This window comes from Betta splendens, chromosome 9, assembly GCF_900634795.4.
Source record: "Betta splendens chromosome 9, fBetSpl5.4, whole genome shotgun sequence".
NCBI lineage: Eukaryota > Metazoa > Chordata > Actinopteri > Anabantiformes > Osphronemidae > Betta > Betta splendens.
In genome coordinates, this window is record NC_040889.2 from 27001474 (window position 1) to 27018434 (window position 16961).

The 16961-nt window shown below is 40.5% G+C and overlaps 3 protein-coding genes across 11 annotated transcripts in view; 1 reads left to right on the forward strand and 2 right to left on the reverse strand.

Annotated features, from left to right (window-relative positions):
- poli (polymerase (DNA directed) iota) lies at positions 1–4295 on the reverse strand. Of its 3 annotated transcripts, none has more exons than XM_029163273.3 (11): positions 4160–4295; positions 3737–3965; positions 3349–3474; positions 3100–3264; positions 2703–2846; positions 2233–2469; positions 1923–2101; positions 1693–1784; positions 1455–1588; positions 1058–1278; positions 1–904 (listed from the first exon to the last, which is right to left on the reverse strand). In XM_029163273.3, the coding sequence occupies exons 2-11, from the start codon at positions 3786–3788 to the stop codon at positions 131–133; spliced, it is 2124 nt and encodes a 707-aa protein (XP_029019106.1). In that variant the 5' UTR covers positions 3789–3965; positions 4160–4295; the 3' UTR covers positions 1–130. The 3 variants fall into 3 exon arrangements, 2 of the variants coding, with proteins under 2 accessions (XP_029019106.1, XP_029019105.1); XM_029163272.3 differs by having other exon boundaries at positions 3695–3965; XR_003787037.3 differs by having other exon boundaries at positions 768–904; positions 1058–1166; positions 3695–3965.
- The window catches only part of zgc:152968 (uncharacterized protein LOC564848 homolog), a 13481-nt gene continuing 717 nt past the window's right edge, over positions 4198–16961 (forward strand). For 2 of the 7 annotated variants that reach the window (XR_008695639.1, XR_008695640.1), the window contains exons 1-18: positions 4198–4348; positions 5051–6495; positions 6567–6662; positions 6778–7015; positions 7170–7489; positions 7569–7709; positions 7784–7898; positions 7999–8067; positions 8142–8285; positions 8442–8555; positions 8753–8826; positions 8946–9041; positions 9354–9466; positions 9720–9858; positions 10266–10386; positions 10555–10613; positions 11266–11370; positions 15157–15300. Coding sequence is in view for 5 of the 7 variants with exons in the window: in XM_055511797.1 (XP_055367772.1) it covers positions 4198–4348; positions 5051–6495; positions 6567–6662; positions 6778–7015; positions 7170–7489; positions 7569–7709; positions 7784–7898; positions 7999–8067; positions 8142–8285; positions 8442–8555; positions 8753–8826; positions 8946–9041; positions 9354–9466; positions 9720–9858; positions 10266–10386; positions 10555–10613; positions 11266–11358 (3528 nt within the window). In the remaining 2 variants the exon portion in view is untranslated. Of the gene's footprint in view, positions 4349–5050; positions 6496–6566; positions 6663–6777; positions 7016–7169; positions 7490–7568; positions 7710–7783; positions 7899–7998; positions 8068–8141; positions 8286–8441; positions 8556–8752; positions 8827–8945; positions 9042–9353; positions 9467–9719; positions 9859–10265; positions 10387–10554; positions 10900–11265; positions 12195–15156; positions 15576–16961 lie in introns of those variants that run through there. The other 5 variants (XM_055511797.1, XM_055511798.1, XM_055511795.1 and 2 more) reach the window with 5 other exon arrangements.
- Positions 15554–16648, reverse strand: LOC129604658 (UDP-glucuronosyltransferase 2B31). The gene has a single exon (XM_055512009.1). The coding sequence runs from the start codon at positions 16292–16294 to the stop codon at positions 15554–15556; it is 741 nt and encodes a 246-aa protein (XP_055367984.1). The 5' UTR covers positions 16295–16648.

Genomic DNA, 16961 nt, shown 5'->3' on the forward strand with positions numbered 1-16961 from the left:
TTCTTTTTAAAATAACTCTTTTAATATTTAGAAACAATTTGTTTATATATACACACATTGATGTTTCTTTTAATATAACTTTACAGTAACATTACAAAAAAACACAAGATTAACCTATTAAACCTTCTCTTCAACTGGGTTTGAAATACTTCAACAAACTGTTTGCCTGGTTGCTTTTCCCTGCAGCCTTTTGTTCTTTGGTCAGGAAGCTTCTACCAGGTTTCTTAGTAAAGGGGTGCTTCACAACTATCTTCTGTTGCTTCCATTCACACATTAACTCCGTTTGAACATCCGGCGGAAGCTCAGAAAACACCGTAGGGTCCACATTTCCCGGGAACTTACAGTCAGCAGGCTGAGGAAACATTTCTTTCCTTTCTTCCTTGACATTTTCTGCTGGACACGCGCCTGCAGGCTGCTGGTGATGTGTAGATGTTGACTCTGATCTGTTAAGGATTTCTTTTATGTTTTTACCACTTTGTGACACTGTAAATATTGATGGAGGCTCATTTTCTGCTATTTGAGACGCATATGGGGCTGAAGCTGCATTTGACAAGTTTGTGGACATGCTGGGGAAGGAGCTGATGTAGGCAGGAGACAACAGTTCCTTCTGAATATCCTCAGGGAGAAGCTTGAACACCTCTGGGTCAACATTTGAAGGCAGTTTATGGGTCACTGTTTTATTTGCTCCATCGCTGACTGACTTCTCTCTGCTGAGGGATCCTTTTTCATTATCTTCTTCAGCAACAACAGAGCTCTGTCTCCATCTGAAGCCATGTAATGCTTCTCCAGAGCTACGGCAGCTTTTTGTGGTTACTGTCTTTTGTGAGGAATGTTGGCTAGTCCTGCTGTTTGTGCTGCACTGATGATCCATGCAGTGACCACCACCATACTGAGAGGAGTCACCCTGTTTGGGATAAAAGAAGGAGGAAGAGCACAAATATTTTAAGAATATAACTTACATCAGAATACTCACACAATTTCTGAGAAAAGATAATTCTGAGCGCATCATGTAACAGGACGTCAGTCAGGATAACATACTGTAACTCCACTGCACTACCTGGATTTGTGACGACAAGGGCTGTGGATTTCTGGGCAACGTGCTTTGTGTGAAGAAAGATGTTATAGAGCCTTTTCCACTAGAAGCAGGTCCTTTGTTTTGCAGGTTGCTAAAACAAACATTAATAAGAGTGAGATGGAAAGTGGTGCTACTATCAACCATCTTGTGGAAGAGCTTCATGGCCAACGAGACCAACTGGACCACAGCATCATCACAGCTTCCTACAGTACAGAGACATTACAGAGAGTCATGTTTTAATATACACAATAAAAGCATTAGTTATATCTGTCTCGTTCTAAACACACCCCAATCTAATAAAAATGTTTTCTGCACACGAGTACTTATAATGTTTGGAAGTCCAGTACGCAAAGGTGATGTTACAGTGTCCATTAGTTACCAGATATGACTTTCTGTCCAATGTGCTTGGGGATTGGACACTGTCTGCTCTCCCGATTGAACCACTTGTTGGTTGCTGAGAATCTACGAATGGTGAGTCTGAAGGTTTGAGGCAGCCTGCCATCTTTGTGCATCCTAATTATGTAACAGATAATAAAGGCTGGATTCAGTAAATTATACCTTCAGCCTAAAGTAACAATATAATAATTTTATGATCTAGTTGTGCAACTAGCCCTGACCTCTCCACCAGACTGTTCAAGAGTTGTTGAATCTTCTCCAAAACATCTTTAGTACAGGATATTTTCTTGAAGGAGTCTTCATCACTGAGAGACTGAGGGTGGATGACAAAATAACAAGCACAAACATTAAAACTACTAAAGGGTGATGCACTGCGTCCTTACTACTTGCTTTAAGAGACTGCAAAGACACAATGGCTAGTTAAGTAAAAGCAGAAAATATTACATCTCACCTGAGGGGCTCCAGTAGTGGTGACTGGTGAGTCATCAATGCCAAAGGCCAGATTCTTCAAACGCTGAGCCATGGGGCCACCGAACTCTCTCACCAAGTTGTTCAGTGGGAAGAGCTGTAGGCTTTTTACACTCTCTAATCCCAAGGAATGAAGTCTCTTAGCAGTTTGGTGACCCACACCTAACAATTAGTGATAAGTTAATTGGTAGCACTGCCAAAGATACAAAACATAGTATTTAATAGTTATTTCATATCTCAAAAGGAAAATATTCACTCATACTAAACTAATTTTGTTAAGCTACTGTTAATACCAGGAACTTTGCGGAGACTGCTCAGGCAGTCCATGATGTCACTGACGTTCTGTGGCAGCAGAGTGGTTTGCTGATTAGGTTTGAAGGTGCCCGACACCAGTTTAGCCAGTAGCTTGTTGGAAGCAATGCCTGCACATCCAGTCAGGCCCAGTTTACTGTGGATGATGTCCCTCAGCTCTGCTGCAATGTGTGAACCTACAGCCAGTCTTGGGTGTTCACTGGCTTTAACATCTGCACCTGTGCAGGAAAAGAAAAAGAAAAACATATGCTAAATGTTAATCTATGGGTGTGAAACCCCAAACATTTACAGAATTAACTTTCATGTAGTGGGAAACTGAAAGTACAATGCAAATATTTGACATAGTTTTGCTTTTAGGGTTGTTTTACATCTCATTTCCCAGTTTCCATAAGCCAGATGTTCAGAAATCAGACGGAGGCAGTTACACATCACAAGTACAAATGTGACTCACTCAAATTATTGAAGACATGTCCTTTGAATGAAACATTGTTAGAGTCTGTTTGTGCGAGTCTTTTTTCCACCACCTCTGTGATGTCCATGAAGTTTTCATCAAATCCAAGTCTCTCTACCAGTGGACTGTAGGACATCAACAGCTCTGCGTTTATCACACAAAACAAGGTAAGCGCAAGGTAAGCAAAAGGTCACAAAAAAATTCTGAAGACTTTGAGTTACAAATATAAGTCCAATCTCTGGGTTATTGTGTATTTGTAAACAAGAAGCTAAGAAATAATAGTCGAACTGCAATACTGCAATTTGATTATCTTCAGTCTTATTGAATACTCCGTAGTGTGAATGTAAACACAACAGAATAATATTACTTGTGGATGCAGTGTAGCTTGCCTGTCTACCTGTGACTTTGTAGGACATTTCTCTGTAATGGGTCAGGTTTTCCCCGTTGACCAGCACCAGCTGGGGACATTTCTCTTTGGCATCAGTCACAGACATGAGCTTGGTGAGACCCTGCTCCCTTGCCACATAGTTACATGTGACTACGATATATTTCTGCTGAACACCTGGTAATGTAAGAAACATTACAACACATGGGAATTTTGTGTGCTTTGGACTCAGGCTTACTCTTTAGAAATTGATCATTTTACCCAAAGGGACATCTCTCAGAGCTGGGTTTCTGATCATTTCCACCTGAGCATAGAAGCAGTCCAGGTCAAAATGCAGAATGACTCTGTTTTCTGATAACAGCTCTGGTGCCTTATTGAGACCTGAACCTGAAATAGAGACAGGACATTACCACAAAGTACTAGGTGACAATGCAGTACAGAGTTACTTAATTGTGTGAAAAAAGAACCATAACAATTTCCTACGACTCTCGATGACCGAACCAATAACAAAACGTTATTCTCGTTATTAAATCTAAGCAACTAGCAGATCCGTCAAACTGCTGTAAATTTACATTATAAAAAAAACTAGTGCCCGTTTTAACTTTACCAGAAGCCACGCTGGAGCTAATCGCCTCTGAATCTACGAGACCTTTTCTCCACTCGTTTTCATCCTCTTCCATCTCCTCTTCGCTATTATCCATTTCAAACAGCGTAACTTAGCTGTGTTTTAGAGTTTTGATGAAGGCTACGTAGCTGCACGGGGCTGTTTGTGTTGTTGGACGACACGCTGAACGCTCCTTCGCTGAAGCAGCTGTAGTTTGATGAACACAGCACTGCCATCTATCGGCCTGGAGGGCTCGAGCCTCAAACCTTTTAGACTAAAACATACTGTATTACAGTTATATACTATAGATAAATGTTCTCCGTGATACAAAGTTTGTTTTAGCTCACTAAAATATACATATTTAACCTTTTTTAGAAATTACTACAGCATTAAACGGTCGTCGCGTGACCTCTTCACAGTGTATATAAGTGAGGCTGACGTCTCATCAAGTTCGTTTAGATCCGTCACCTGTTGGTTGACCGTTATTTAAACAGCTTTCGCTGTCGATGTTTCCTTCGTCCGGTATATTTTCTTCCATAGAGTGTCCTGTCCTAAAACATGGGCTTTGCGAGCGGCCTCACTGTTTTTACAAACATGCTACAGAACTACGGGATACGTCTGGAACATCGTACAAAGCATCCGTAGTTGACGCATCAGGTCAGTGTTTGAGATGCTAGGCTAACCGTAAGCTAACGCTAACTCCAACTTGTACCACTCGCGCGTATTGACAACTTTTCACGTTTGACGTATATATTAAAAAGCGGACAATGTTTAGAAAAATCTTTTGATCACCACGATGATTAAATGTCTATATTTAGTTGACAAACTCTTAATGAATTTGCTGGGTTTACTGTCCCAACACAAACCCCGCCAACTAGCCTGTAGTTTTTTTTAATTAAAATGTTTGTTTATGTAGAAGTGTAGTGTGTGTATATATGGCGAATTTGTTGTAGTTGGGTTATAAAATGTATAAATAAACAAGGCAATGGTCGAAACTGAAATTAGTGATAAATTCGATCGTCAAATATGCGACTCAACTAACAGATGTCTTTGACATTTGTTTAAAAGGTAAAGTAAACGATGAACTGCTTTTATTCAAATGTGTCGTAGATGATGCTGCTCATTTCCCCTTTCCATTGAAAAATGTTTTTTTTTTAACCCTTAATCATTTCCCTTTTTAAAGGGAAATTCAAAGTAAGCAAGATTTCACATACAGTAAGCATGTAAAACGCATATAAATGATAATAGTGTGAAAATGTTTTACTCCTGCAGATAACATCTGTTAATGTCTAAACTTGTTTCACTGTGTTTTTTTTTCTTTAGCTGTAATGTCATGGCTGTCATGTTTGCTCTAAACAGGAGTCCAAGATGGTTATCTGCATACTATCTGTGGAACAACTGTGGATGGCGAGACAAGGGATGATTGCCTCCAGGAGTTGGAACGGATCAACAAGGAGATTGAAACTGTAAGACATGAGGTAGAGCAGGAACAAAGACGGCTGTCTCATTATCAGACAGTACAGACAGGAAGCAATGTTACTGCACAAAACACGTCTGCATCAAAGTTTGTTACTGGAAGTAACCCTGTAGATAAAGAAGCCTGCCAATTGCCTATATGTACAGACTTGACTAAATGTTCCTCCAAAGCAAGGAAGTACGTTGTTGACCACTCAAAACCAAGGACTGATTTGGAGTATGACCCTTTGTCCAACTTTTCTGCTGTCCTGCGGTCTTGCGGCTCATCAAATAGGAACAAAAAACACACTAATAAAGATCAAGGTTTAAAAAGGGCAAAAAATCCTGTTCTCTGTAACTCAAAGATGCAACAAGCGCATCAGATTCCGCTCTCCAAATCACCATATTTAGAGCAAATTGAAGACTCTAATGAAGACGATGTCCTAATTATTGACATCCCTCCCTCACCGGAAAAAAAGAGATGCAGAGTTCAAGAACTTGCTGATTGTTTTGATGCGTTCCAGAATATTGAAGAGGAGTTGGCTGTTTACAGAGAGTCTGTTTTATTAGATTCCTCTCTGCTGTCCACTTCAAGTGCTGATGCGTGTAAAGTCACATCTGCATCAAGCATCGTAAGAAACAAAGATCTGTCTGATTCTTCTGAGAACACAAAATTACGTGTTGGAAGTGTAACTGAATGCTTGGAAGACCCAGAAGCTGTACATCATAGAGTTGATTTTCAGGATACTGTTGCAGAATTTAAGAATAGTTGTGAACCTGTAAATCTTTCTGCAGCCACAGAAGATCTTTGGAATATTGTTGAAGTTAAAGACAACGCTAACTGTGAGCTGCCCCCAAGTGTTAAAAAAATGGATGCACTGCAATCATGTGCCTATTCACAGACCAATTCACTTTTTTGTAATCCTCCACTTTTTAATGCCGTCTCACCGTCCAGGCAGCACATCAAGCAAACTGGAATTCAGGAGCTCATTCAAAATGGAATTGATAATCACTGTTCTCCCAAGAAAATGATGCCCTTGTTGGAACTGGATAGTCAGAAACCATTACGCAAAATGCCAGGGCATATACAGGATAAATCGGACAGTAACCAAACTTCAGGCGCACAATACAAAGAAACAGAACTCTCTGCAAGCTCATTGATGAATAAGATTACCAAGTCTGAACCCAGTCAGCAGCTTTTGGTTAAGGCGTGTAACAAGGCTGAGTCCAGCTCTGAGGCAGATTTCAACTACTCTGATGTGGAGCTGTCCGACAGTGACCCAATGGAGGAATGCTACAGGATCTTCATGGAGGCAAATGATGAGGGAAATGTAAAGTCTGACGCTTCTGTAAGTATGCTTTAGAAAGTTTTAACATTGTTAAGTCATAGTAATGATTGTGGTTTTTTTTTTGTTAATAGGTTGAAGGTATGGATTTGAATAAATCGGAAATTGATGTCAAAACGCAGTCTCTTCCTGTAAAGAAGAGAGTGGCTCATGAAGCCAAACATGCAGAGGTACATACAGGGACGGCTGCTGTCTGAACAGTTAATACTATAAGAATGTTTTACTATGGAAAATGCTATTTTTCCCAATTTTATAAGTTTTTTTTTTTTTGCTCTTATTGACAAGACTGTGGTTAAGAGTAGACCTCAGCCCCAGGTTTTGATACCCCTGCGTGTACCAGAAACGTCGGGATTTACCTCAAATACCTGCCAAATCCAGCAAAGAGCCTCAATGTTGACTGCATCACTCAAAGGTAGTCAAACATTTGTTTCCTCTACCTGTCAGAGGAAACCTGAAACCCAGAATGCACGTTTTTCCTCCACCCAAGTCTCAGAAAACCAGCAGTCTGCTCACTTACAAAATGGTAAATGTCTCTTGGCTTTTAATTTGGCTTTTTTTTTCTGAAATGGTTTAAATATTTCTTCAATCTGTGAATGCTAATGTGCTAAAGTACTATAAGCTTCTGTTTTGTTGCTGTGTAACTTTAGGTTTCATGCATTTTCTGTTTTGTTCCACAGCTTACATGAACTACATACCTCTAGGTACTACTGTGATTAACATGGGCAACAACCTGCATTTGATCCTCCCAGAGGGCGCTTTCCCCGTGCCTGTTGCTTCCACTTCCAGCCCAGTTACCCCAGTGCTTACTCCCATTAGTCAAGTGCATACAAGCACTCTTGCTGTGAAGCAAGCATATTTTCCACCTGCAGTTGCTACTGTGCAGAGATTTCGCACGGCTGCACCTGTGCTTATTCCTGTTCCAGCACGTGAGCCAGCTTTTGTTCCGGCACAGTCGAGTGCATCGGTCTTAACTGCTCCTCAGCCTACTGCTGCTAAGGTAAAACTTTTTTTTTTTTTAAGCTTTCTATTGTAACTTAAGTTTTTTTTTTTTATAATAATCCTGACTTATCCTTCAGCCAGTGGTGAAACGTAAACTGAAGCAGCAGTGTGACGCTGCCAAAGAGAAGGTGCCCCATGATGTCCGACAGCGTTATGTCAACATGTTCACAAAGGAGTTCATAAAAACAACAGTTAATGTGAATGATGCATTTGAAAAGGTGAGCTCATACAAAAGTCATTCACACTGACAAACAGCACACCGTTTATTTTTCTCTTTTTGTGGCGTTAATAGGCCCTTGCAGAAGAGAAGGCTGTTTACAACCGCAGCGTGAACAAACTTAAATATCTGAGTGTTGCAGTGAATGCACTGAAGAAGCTGAAAAACCAGAGTGCCGTTGCTCCCAAAGGTAAATTATGGGAAAGCATCGGGGCAAGGTAGGGTAACAAAGGTTAAGAATTAGCTTCAGTTTACTTTATTAGTTTTTGTTTTATTTTTTCAACGCACAGATAAAGCTCAAGTCAACATACAAAACTGTAAAGGCAACATACCATTTAACCTGGAGACTTCTAAAGATGGTGAGCATTACTTTCTCTACAGACCCCGCTCCTATTTCATTAAATACATTTTAGTTTCATTTTATTTCTTCCAGCAGATGATGCTGCATTTTATGAGAGCTTGACAGATTATATTTTGACTGAGGAAAAGCTGATTGAAGGCAACTATCCTGTCCAGCATCCTGAGAAACCTGGTTGTGCAACCCTCTTTGCAGAGACCAAGAAAGGCACTACAGATCGTAAGTGTGATGCTAAACCTAAATTCATTCCTGGGTGTAATGTTCGTTTTTTTTTTTTTTTTTTTTTTTTTTTAAACACTAGAGGGTGGATCTATGATGATTGAATTAACATTGTTGTTGGCATTTATCTTTTTTTTTTATTTCTGTTTGTAAAAGCCCTGAAAAGAATCTGCTGCCGCTGTGGAGCTACTTACTCTGTGAACCGAATGGGGAAACACATTCGCAAGGAGGAGTGCAACTATCACTATGGCAAAGGAGTTGAAAATAGAGGTGAATATAACATTTAGCGCCACAATTTTCAAATGTTGTAATAATATTATAAAATAATAATAAATAATTGTAATAATGAAAGACCTAACCCACAGGAATCTTGCACAATATGGTCATCTACAATAGCTACTTTTATGTATAGGCACTTCTTCATGAACTTTATTGAATATTGTCATTAACATATTTGAATCTGTTAGTGCCAGGTGGTGTAGAGACGCGCTACAGCTGCTGTCAGGGAGTCATGGGAGCACCAGGCTGTCAGGTGTTTAAGGTAGTGAAATGGCATGTTTGTTTTTTTTTTTTTTCCCTCCGATTTAACTGTGACTGTATAATAATAATAATAATAATAATAATAATAATAAATGTATTATTTATTTATTTATTTTCTAGCTTCATGTCCATGATTCACTTAGTCTGGATGGGTTTGTGTCAACTATTCCCAGACATCCCACCTGTCCTGGAGTCTACTCTTTGGATTGTGAAATGGTGAATGTTGTGGGAATAAATGTTCTGTTAAATTTGTGATATTATCTTTCAGGTAGTTTCTTGAGAATATAACAGTAAATCTCACCTACAGCTTTTATTGTTCAATTTTGCTTACGATTACAAAAAGGACAAAGTGACCAATTGTATATAATGAAATAATTTTATTCTTTGCCTTAGACTAAATACATTAAGTTTACACTTTTGAAAGAATTGAGGAGGAGTAGTCCCATTACCTATATTAACGATGAAAGTTGTTGTGTTCTAATTTTAAAATCAAAAGTTTGTTAATATCGTGATGATGTTTGTCTTTAGTGTTACACCGTTCACGGTCTGGAGCTGTCTAGAGTGACGGTGGTCAACTCTAATTTGCAAGTAATCTATGACACCTTTGTCAGACCTGATGATGTAATAGACTACAACACCAGGTAATGTAACTCCCTTAACCTCCTATTACTATACTAAAACTTGCTATCTGATACCGCCAGAGTTGTGCTAGTTTGAAAAGTAAAAACATTTGCATAGTCTTCCTACAGTTTAACGGGCACTGCAGGTTTGCCCTTTAAGATTTGAGATATTATCTTCATTACCAGTGCATACAATACCATATACATGTAGGACATTTTAACAGTAGAAGTCCCAGACTTCTAATAAATGAGATAATTAAAACTACAAATGTAGATTTTCAGGCATCAGTGAGGAAGATGTGAAGGGTAACCACACCCCCCTCAGAGAGGTACAACAGACCTTGCTGAGCTTCATTAGCGCAGACACTATTCTGATTGGACACAGCCTGGAAACAGACCTCTGTGCCCTGAAGGTGACTAAGGTTTTTTGCAATATCACTGTCTATATTAACTTTGTTTGACAGATCTGTTTTAACAACAATTGTTTGTTTCAGTTCAGGCTAACTTGTCTAATGCACATGAGTGTATATACTTAAGGTCCTTGAAATAGCATGTTTACATTAAACTTTAACCTTGAGCACAAAGCCACACATGCAGATGAATAAACCTCAAACATTATCAAAATGTTCGAAAAAAATGGTGTGACTCAAATATTCCATGTGAACACAAAACACCTTAGACATTCACTATTTTAAGTACAGGGGCACTGGTGCAGTTACTGTATGGAGACATTGTGAAAGATTAAGGTTAAAGTTGCTTGGTATTGCGGTTCTTCAGGATTGCCCAATAGAAGCTTCAGCTGTCTTCCTCTTTACTGTAGTTGCTACATGGGAAGGTGGTGGACACATCAGTTGTCTTCCCACACCGCTTGGGCCCCCCTCACAAGCTGACCCTCAACCACCTCACTGCTGAATACCTCCGTAGAATCATTCAAGAGAGTGGTGGGTTATCGCAGCTGAAGTACTGCTATTAAAAGTGTCTTGTCTTTTTACCACTCTGAATCCTAATAAAGACTTCAAGTTGTAGTAATTTCATTTAAAGTAAATGACTGGGCATGTTTAAAGGTTTGTGCCTGTTTTGTGTAAATAATGTGTTACTGTTTCCTCCAGTTTGTGGCCACGACACTGCAGAAGATGCTGCTGCCTGCATGGAGCTTATGTTATGGAAGGTTAAAGAAGATGGAAAATTTAAAAGATGAAGGGGGAAACCTTAAATGAAAATGCAGATATAAATGTCAAGTCTTTTGTGTGAAGCTCTGTAAGCTGCCTCCAGAATTTCTAGATGACATGGGATGACTCTTTATAGTTTGAATATATTATGATTTACGTTGAAGCAGTATTTTCTGTTAAATTTGGATTTAAGTCATGCATCTTTTTCAATACATATATATGATTAGCCTAAGTGTGTGTGTGGGGGGGTGCATCAGTATTATCTAAGTAAAGTCACAAAATGAACTCCTACGTGCCGTGTTTTTATTCAAGGCCAAACCAGCCAATGAGCTCACAGCATTAATTGTCAAATTGGCCTCAGGTGCAGTTATGCAGAAACAGCTGACACATGTGAGACAATGTATTAGTGATTTAAATACATGGAGCAAATGTTAAAAGATTGGTATGTTGGTTTAAATTTTAAATATGTCACCTAAACGGGTCACCGTTAATGTACTTTTTAGAACTGATGGCCTCCTAAACACCTCATGGAGGAATAAATGGTTAGTTCAAAATATTGTGGGTTCATCATAGTACAAGCTTAAGTTTAACTACTTTCTTTCATTCACATTAAATCATTACTCAGTCTTTTTCTTTCCTGTTCTGCCACAGCACCTCCTCAGGCAGAATGTGCAGGTCTTCACCAAGAGGACTATGAGCAGCAGGACCACAGTGAGGAGGAACACCAGGACATCCAGGCTGTGATACTGGTACCAGGTGAGCTGATGGGCCTGGACCCTCAAGTGTTTAGCCCCTTTGTTTCTTAGAGTAAACTCTATCCAGAACACTGCCTCTTCCAGAGGAGTCATTGGTCTGTCGTGGTGGATGCTGGACAGACGCATGGCATTTTCCTTGTACCTGTGAATGTGGATATTCAGTAGAGGGAATTTTAATGTTGATCATTTTTAATTCAAAGTTGCTTTAAAACAAAAGGAGTGTTGAGTTGTGTAGCTCATTCAGTCATTGTGAAATATCACTGTAGAAGGAACCTTAAATTGGCTGAGGTAGCAAAAAGTGAAAAGTGAAACAAGTAGAGTGTGTACTTCTAACACATCCGGAGTGTGTGAACGGTAACTAGAGTCTCTTATAAATGTTTCAGAATGCCTAAAAAAACTTGAACGTGCAGGGACCTTTAAATAAAAGAACTGTTAATAAATTGTGTCCTAATTCTAAAATTCTTGTACAATCTGGAGGTTTTATTTATCTACTGTATGTAACTTTTCAACATCAGTGGAATTCAAAAGATAACAGTTTTACATGTCTAAAATAATTGAACTAGTCAAAAGAACTTACGATTTGTCATTGATAACAGCTTTAAGTGCATCTCTTAGATCATCAGACTTCATGGCGTTGAAGTTCACAGTAACTGCAGCGCCCTTAGACTTTATACGGTCCAGGTTCTCTGGCTGGTCACCAAACATGGGGATGCCCACCATGGGAACACCGTGGTAGATGGCCTCATAAACCCCATTCGTGCCACCGTGAGTAATGAAGGCTCTGGTCTTAGGGTGACCTGATATAAAAGATGAATTATTTTCCCTGCTTAAAATGGCTTGTAAAGGCCATTTCCTATTTGGAAGCAACCAATACTTTAGGAACTAGGAAATTCAGTGTAATTTAATGGCAAACAGTTAATTTCCTCATTCATTCATTTGTTTATTCATATATATACACACTCTATTCTCACCCTCCGCGGGTGGTCTCATCCACTTTCCAAGCTCGGGTCCTCTACCAGAGGCCAGGGAGCTTGAGGGTTCTGCGCAGTATCCTTGCTGTTCCTAGGACTGCACTTTTCTGGACTGAGATTTCGGATGTTTTTCCAGGGATCTGTTGTAGCCACTCCTCCAGTTTGGGGGTCACAGCCCCTAGTGCTCCGATCACCACAGGCACCACTGTGGCCTTCACCTTCCAAGTCTTCTCCAGTTCTTCCCTGAGCCCATGGTATTTCTCTAGTTTCTCATGTTCCTTTTTCCTGATGTTGCCATCGCTTGGTATTGCCACATCCACCACTACGGCTTTCCTCTGCTCTTTATCCACCACCACAATGTCTGGTTGGTTCGCCATTACCATTCTGTCAGCAGTCTCGTGGATTGCAGTGAGCTTCTTTAGCCAGTAGGCGTGGATCATGTCAGGGCCAGGTGCTGTCCAGTTTTTCATACCTGAGACTCTATGTTGGATGTCTGCCACTGTGATAGTCACTGGATTCTGTTCAGGGAGGTTGCTGTGGTCTTCCCTCAGATCCACCAGCCACTGTGCATCACTGTTGTGTGATGCCTCTGTTGTTATTACCCTGCCATTGAGAGTACACTTTCGCAGGTTGTGTTGCGAACAGCCGGTTTATTCGTCTGGCTTCGTTATCTCTGGTGTATCTCTTTAGGCGGCTGGCCAAGGCTTGTAGCCTTTGCTTGGCAGTTTCGAGTGCTTCAGGTATGGTCATCTGGCTGTACCTCTTGGGCATCGGTCTTTTCATTGCACCTCTCTGGGCCTCTGTCATTTGGCTCACTTCCCTCCGAGCTGCCTTGATTTTTGCCTCCAACCTTCGTTTCCATGGTGGGTATTGTTTCTCATGGCTCCCATGGTTGCTCTTATGGCCAAGCACCTCTAGGATCACTGATGCTGAAGCGTATATCAGCTCATTGGTTTCTGTGATTGTTGTGGTAGGGATCGCTCTCAATGCTGCATTCACATCTTCCATGAGTCTTTCTGATGGTACTTCACTTAGCCGTTGTAGTGGGGTTCGGAGTTGCCTGTTCAATCTCGCCATGATCTTATCTTTCAGGTCAGTCGCTGCCTCGCTCAGCGTATCTGTGCTTATTGGGGCTTCGTACCCAATTTCCGGTTGGGGAGATGGTGAAACCTCCCCTCTGACCTGGCGTCCTGGCTCCCCCTTGCCGTAGCATTTGTGTTGTATCTCGTCAATCTCAAGTTGTGATAGCAGTTGCCGTTTGTGGATGTTGGAACACTGAGCTACTAGTTGCTTCGCCGTCAGCCTTGAATGTGGGTTTCTCCGTTCCCATTCACTGCACATTCTTTGCATGTAACCCCTCTGACTAGGGTTACTTGAGTAGTAGCATTCCAACAGAGCCTTGTTCTCGCATCTCAGCCATTTCTTTCTTGTTCCAGTAGCCCACTTCTCGCCAAGGTGCTCTGGTTCCCCAACACCTGACGCAGACCTTGTTAGACCGGGCGACGTCTGAGCCGGTATCTCGTGGTTCATTGTCTCTCATGATATGAGGTAGGCGGTAGCTTGAAAGGTCTTGCCACAGTAGTGCCTGTGGTGATCGGAGCACTAGGGGCTGTGACCCCCAAACTGGAGGAGTGGCTACGACAGATCCCTGGAAAAACATCCGAAATCTCAGTCCAGAAAAGTGCAGTCCTAGGAACAGCAAGGATACTGCGCAGAACCCTCAAGCTCCCTGGCCTCTGGTAGAGGACCCGAGCTTGGAAAGTGGATGAGACCACCCGCGGAGGGTGAGAATAGAGTGTGTATATATATATATATATATGCATATATATATATATATATGTATGCATATATATATGCATAGCAACAGACTTTCCAAATTGTAATAATAAAAATAAACTAGTAGATGCAAATTTGGTAGGTTTTGTAAGGATTCATCTTACCCAGTAAATCGTTCTGTGGGATCCAGTCGTATATTTTAGTGTTTGTTCCCAGAGTCTCTGGTTTTGCTCCACGGTATCTCCACAGCACCTACAAATAATTATAGTGATCACTAAAGACTGTAACCATTTTGTATAAGAACATTCTTAATAGCAGTACATTTAATGGTGCATCCTAAAACTGTAAGGAACAACAACTACTGTAAATACCACAACAGTTTCACTACTATTATGGTCTGTACTTTGGTGACACTGAGTGTATATATTACATATGTGTACTCAAATTTACTGTATGAGAGTAGGTAAATACATCCATACCCTCTCCATCATCATCATCATACTCAGTTCTAACTTAAATTTTATTTTTATTTTTTTAAATGTTATAAATATCAAATAAAATTAGACCTGTGTGCATGTAATAGTACTGTAAGCAAATAATAATAATAAAAAAAATTGAAAAATTAAATTGTTTCTGATATCACATAATTTAATATATGATTTATTGAGCATTTTTGCAGATCAGCATTTTGCCACCACCTCTGGTAGAGCTGTGGAGCAGATTGGTATTCTTCATTCATGTTTATTAGCCTGACGTCCGAGGAGTGCACCTTTTGTGGGATCTGGGCCAGGCTTGAGGCGATCATGTTTGCTTTCTCTGTGGTGATATTGTTGATCAAGGATCCCAAACTGAAGACCACAATGCCATCGTTCCCAGAACTTTGCACAAAATCTTCCATATTCTGTAAGAAATAATTATAAAATCATTCCCATGCAAAGTCACTGACATTTTCATGTATGTCTTCTCTTCTTTTTGTTATTCTTTTTGACTATTGTTTGTTTGAAATGCTAACTGACCACCTTTCCTCTCATTTTTGTCAGGAATGCTGAAGTGTAATAAATCTGAATAGGCTTCTGATACGCGGAGTCGCCACTTACTTCTGGTAAAGGTTTAGCAGGTCTGCAGTGGATCCCACCAACAAATTTGAAGTTGGGGAGCAAAGGACGAGGGTACTCAAAGTCCCAGTAAGTTCTCATCAACCAGATGTCTGTTCTACTCATCGTCTCACAGGCACTGGTGGGTTTTCCTGTCATAATAGGAAAGTAATTAATGCCTTTTTCTGAGTGCAAATTGTGTTTAGGCCTGAATGAGTCTTTAAAATTTTACAAATATCATGCAATGCTTGTCGAAGCCATTGGATCTAGCAGCCCTGCAAATACTGTAATACAGGTTAACACAAGTAGGACTCTATAAATAAGTGATGATTCACACTTTTTTTTACTGCCGGTTTGACTCACCTTTGACTTCAGAGTAATACTTGTCTACTTTTGGCCAATAATAATATGCTAACATGATGTCCTGCACTGCGTATAAGAGAAAGTTCTTCAGTCTCTCAAAGAAGCTCATGCTGTCTGTCAAATGGCTCAAAGGAGCAGGGACGTAGGAAGGTGGAACAGGTAGCTGACCACAGTGCCTCTCCCAGTTATTCCCAACAGTAAGTCGCAGGGAGAAAACCAGAGGAATTCCCAAAATCTCTGCTGTCAAATCGCTGCCAGGGTACATGGGGTCGGCCAGAAGGAGGTCATACTTCCCATCTTTCAACTTGTTGATGGTTTCTGATTTTAACACGCCGTCCAAGTATTCCAGATACATAACCAGGTTTCTGTTCAACAAATCTATCAATGTAATGAACATTTGCACGGAATACATTTGATCCACCTCATATATAGTGAAGTGAAGTAACTTTTGCAAAATCTCCTGCATATCATCCATTGTGAAGGACACATCGAAGGGTTCGTAGCGCAAGCGAGAGGTTTCATTGGTTTTCATGTACATTGAGACGCTGGGGACCAGCACCGTCACCTGGTGTCCTCTGTCGACCAGTGTGTCCAGCACAGGCTTCATGTTGATCCAGTGGCTGCCTTCAGTGTACCACACCAAGATGTTTCCTCCATTTGTACTCAGTGTCATACAAAGAAGCAGCAGAGCACACGCAGAGAGACGCTGCCTCACCTCCATGGTTGGATAGAATGACAGCAGTTTCTTGATCCTTTGTAGTATGAGTTCCTAAAAAACAATTACTAACCTTTTAACAAGGTTTAACTATGACTTTTAGTTCCGGTTAGTGTAGCATGACACACCTTAACCATGTGGTTAAAGTTCAAATGTAATGTAAATGCCAGTCAATTTTAAGAAAAGAACAATGTTTGGCCTGTAGTAAAAGTCCACAAGCTAGAAACAGGCTTAAGGATTGAGGCTTGAAAGTTTCTGCTGCAGAGCAATAGTGTAAAACAAAAAGTAAAGTAGACAAATCTCATCTCAAAAGCCTGAGACGTGGTTACAGAATATGAGGAAGTTGAAAGAGCATGTCTGTGTGTGGGAGAATTCCCCTCCTCCCACAGTTGTGTATGATTGAGTCAAAGCACTCGGGGGAGGGGCCTATTCTCTCTAAGGGATTGGTTTCAGTATTTAAAGAGGACACAGACCAGTTTTTACGACACATTTCTAATGGACCAGTGTTCTCAACTTACTACTTTAATTTGAAGATTCTCAGTAATGATTGAGACGTTGAGTCATGGCAACTGGTCTATTTTTCTCTAGTTTTGTTTTCCTTTTTATTTTCTCAGGTGGCAGCTTATTTAATGTTGAAAGCATCGCTGTAAATGATGGTTCACATTCTGGTTTC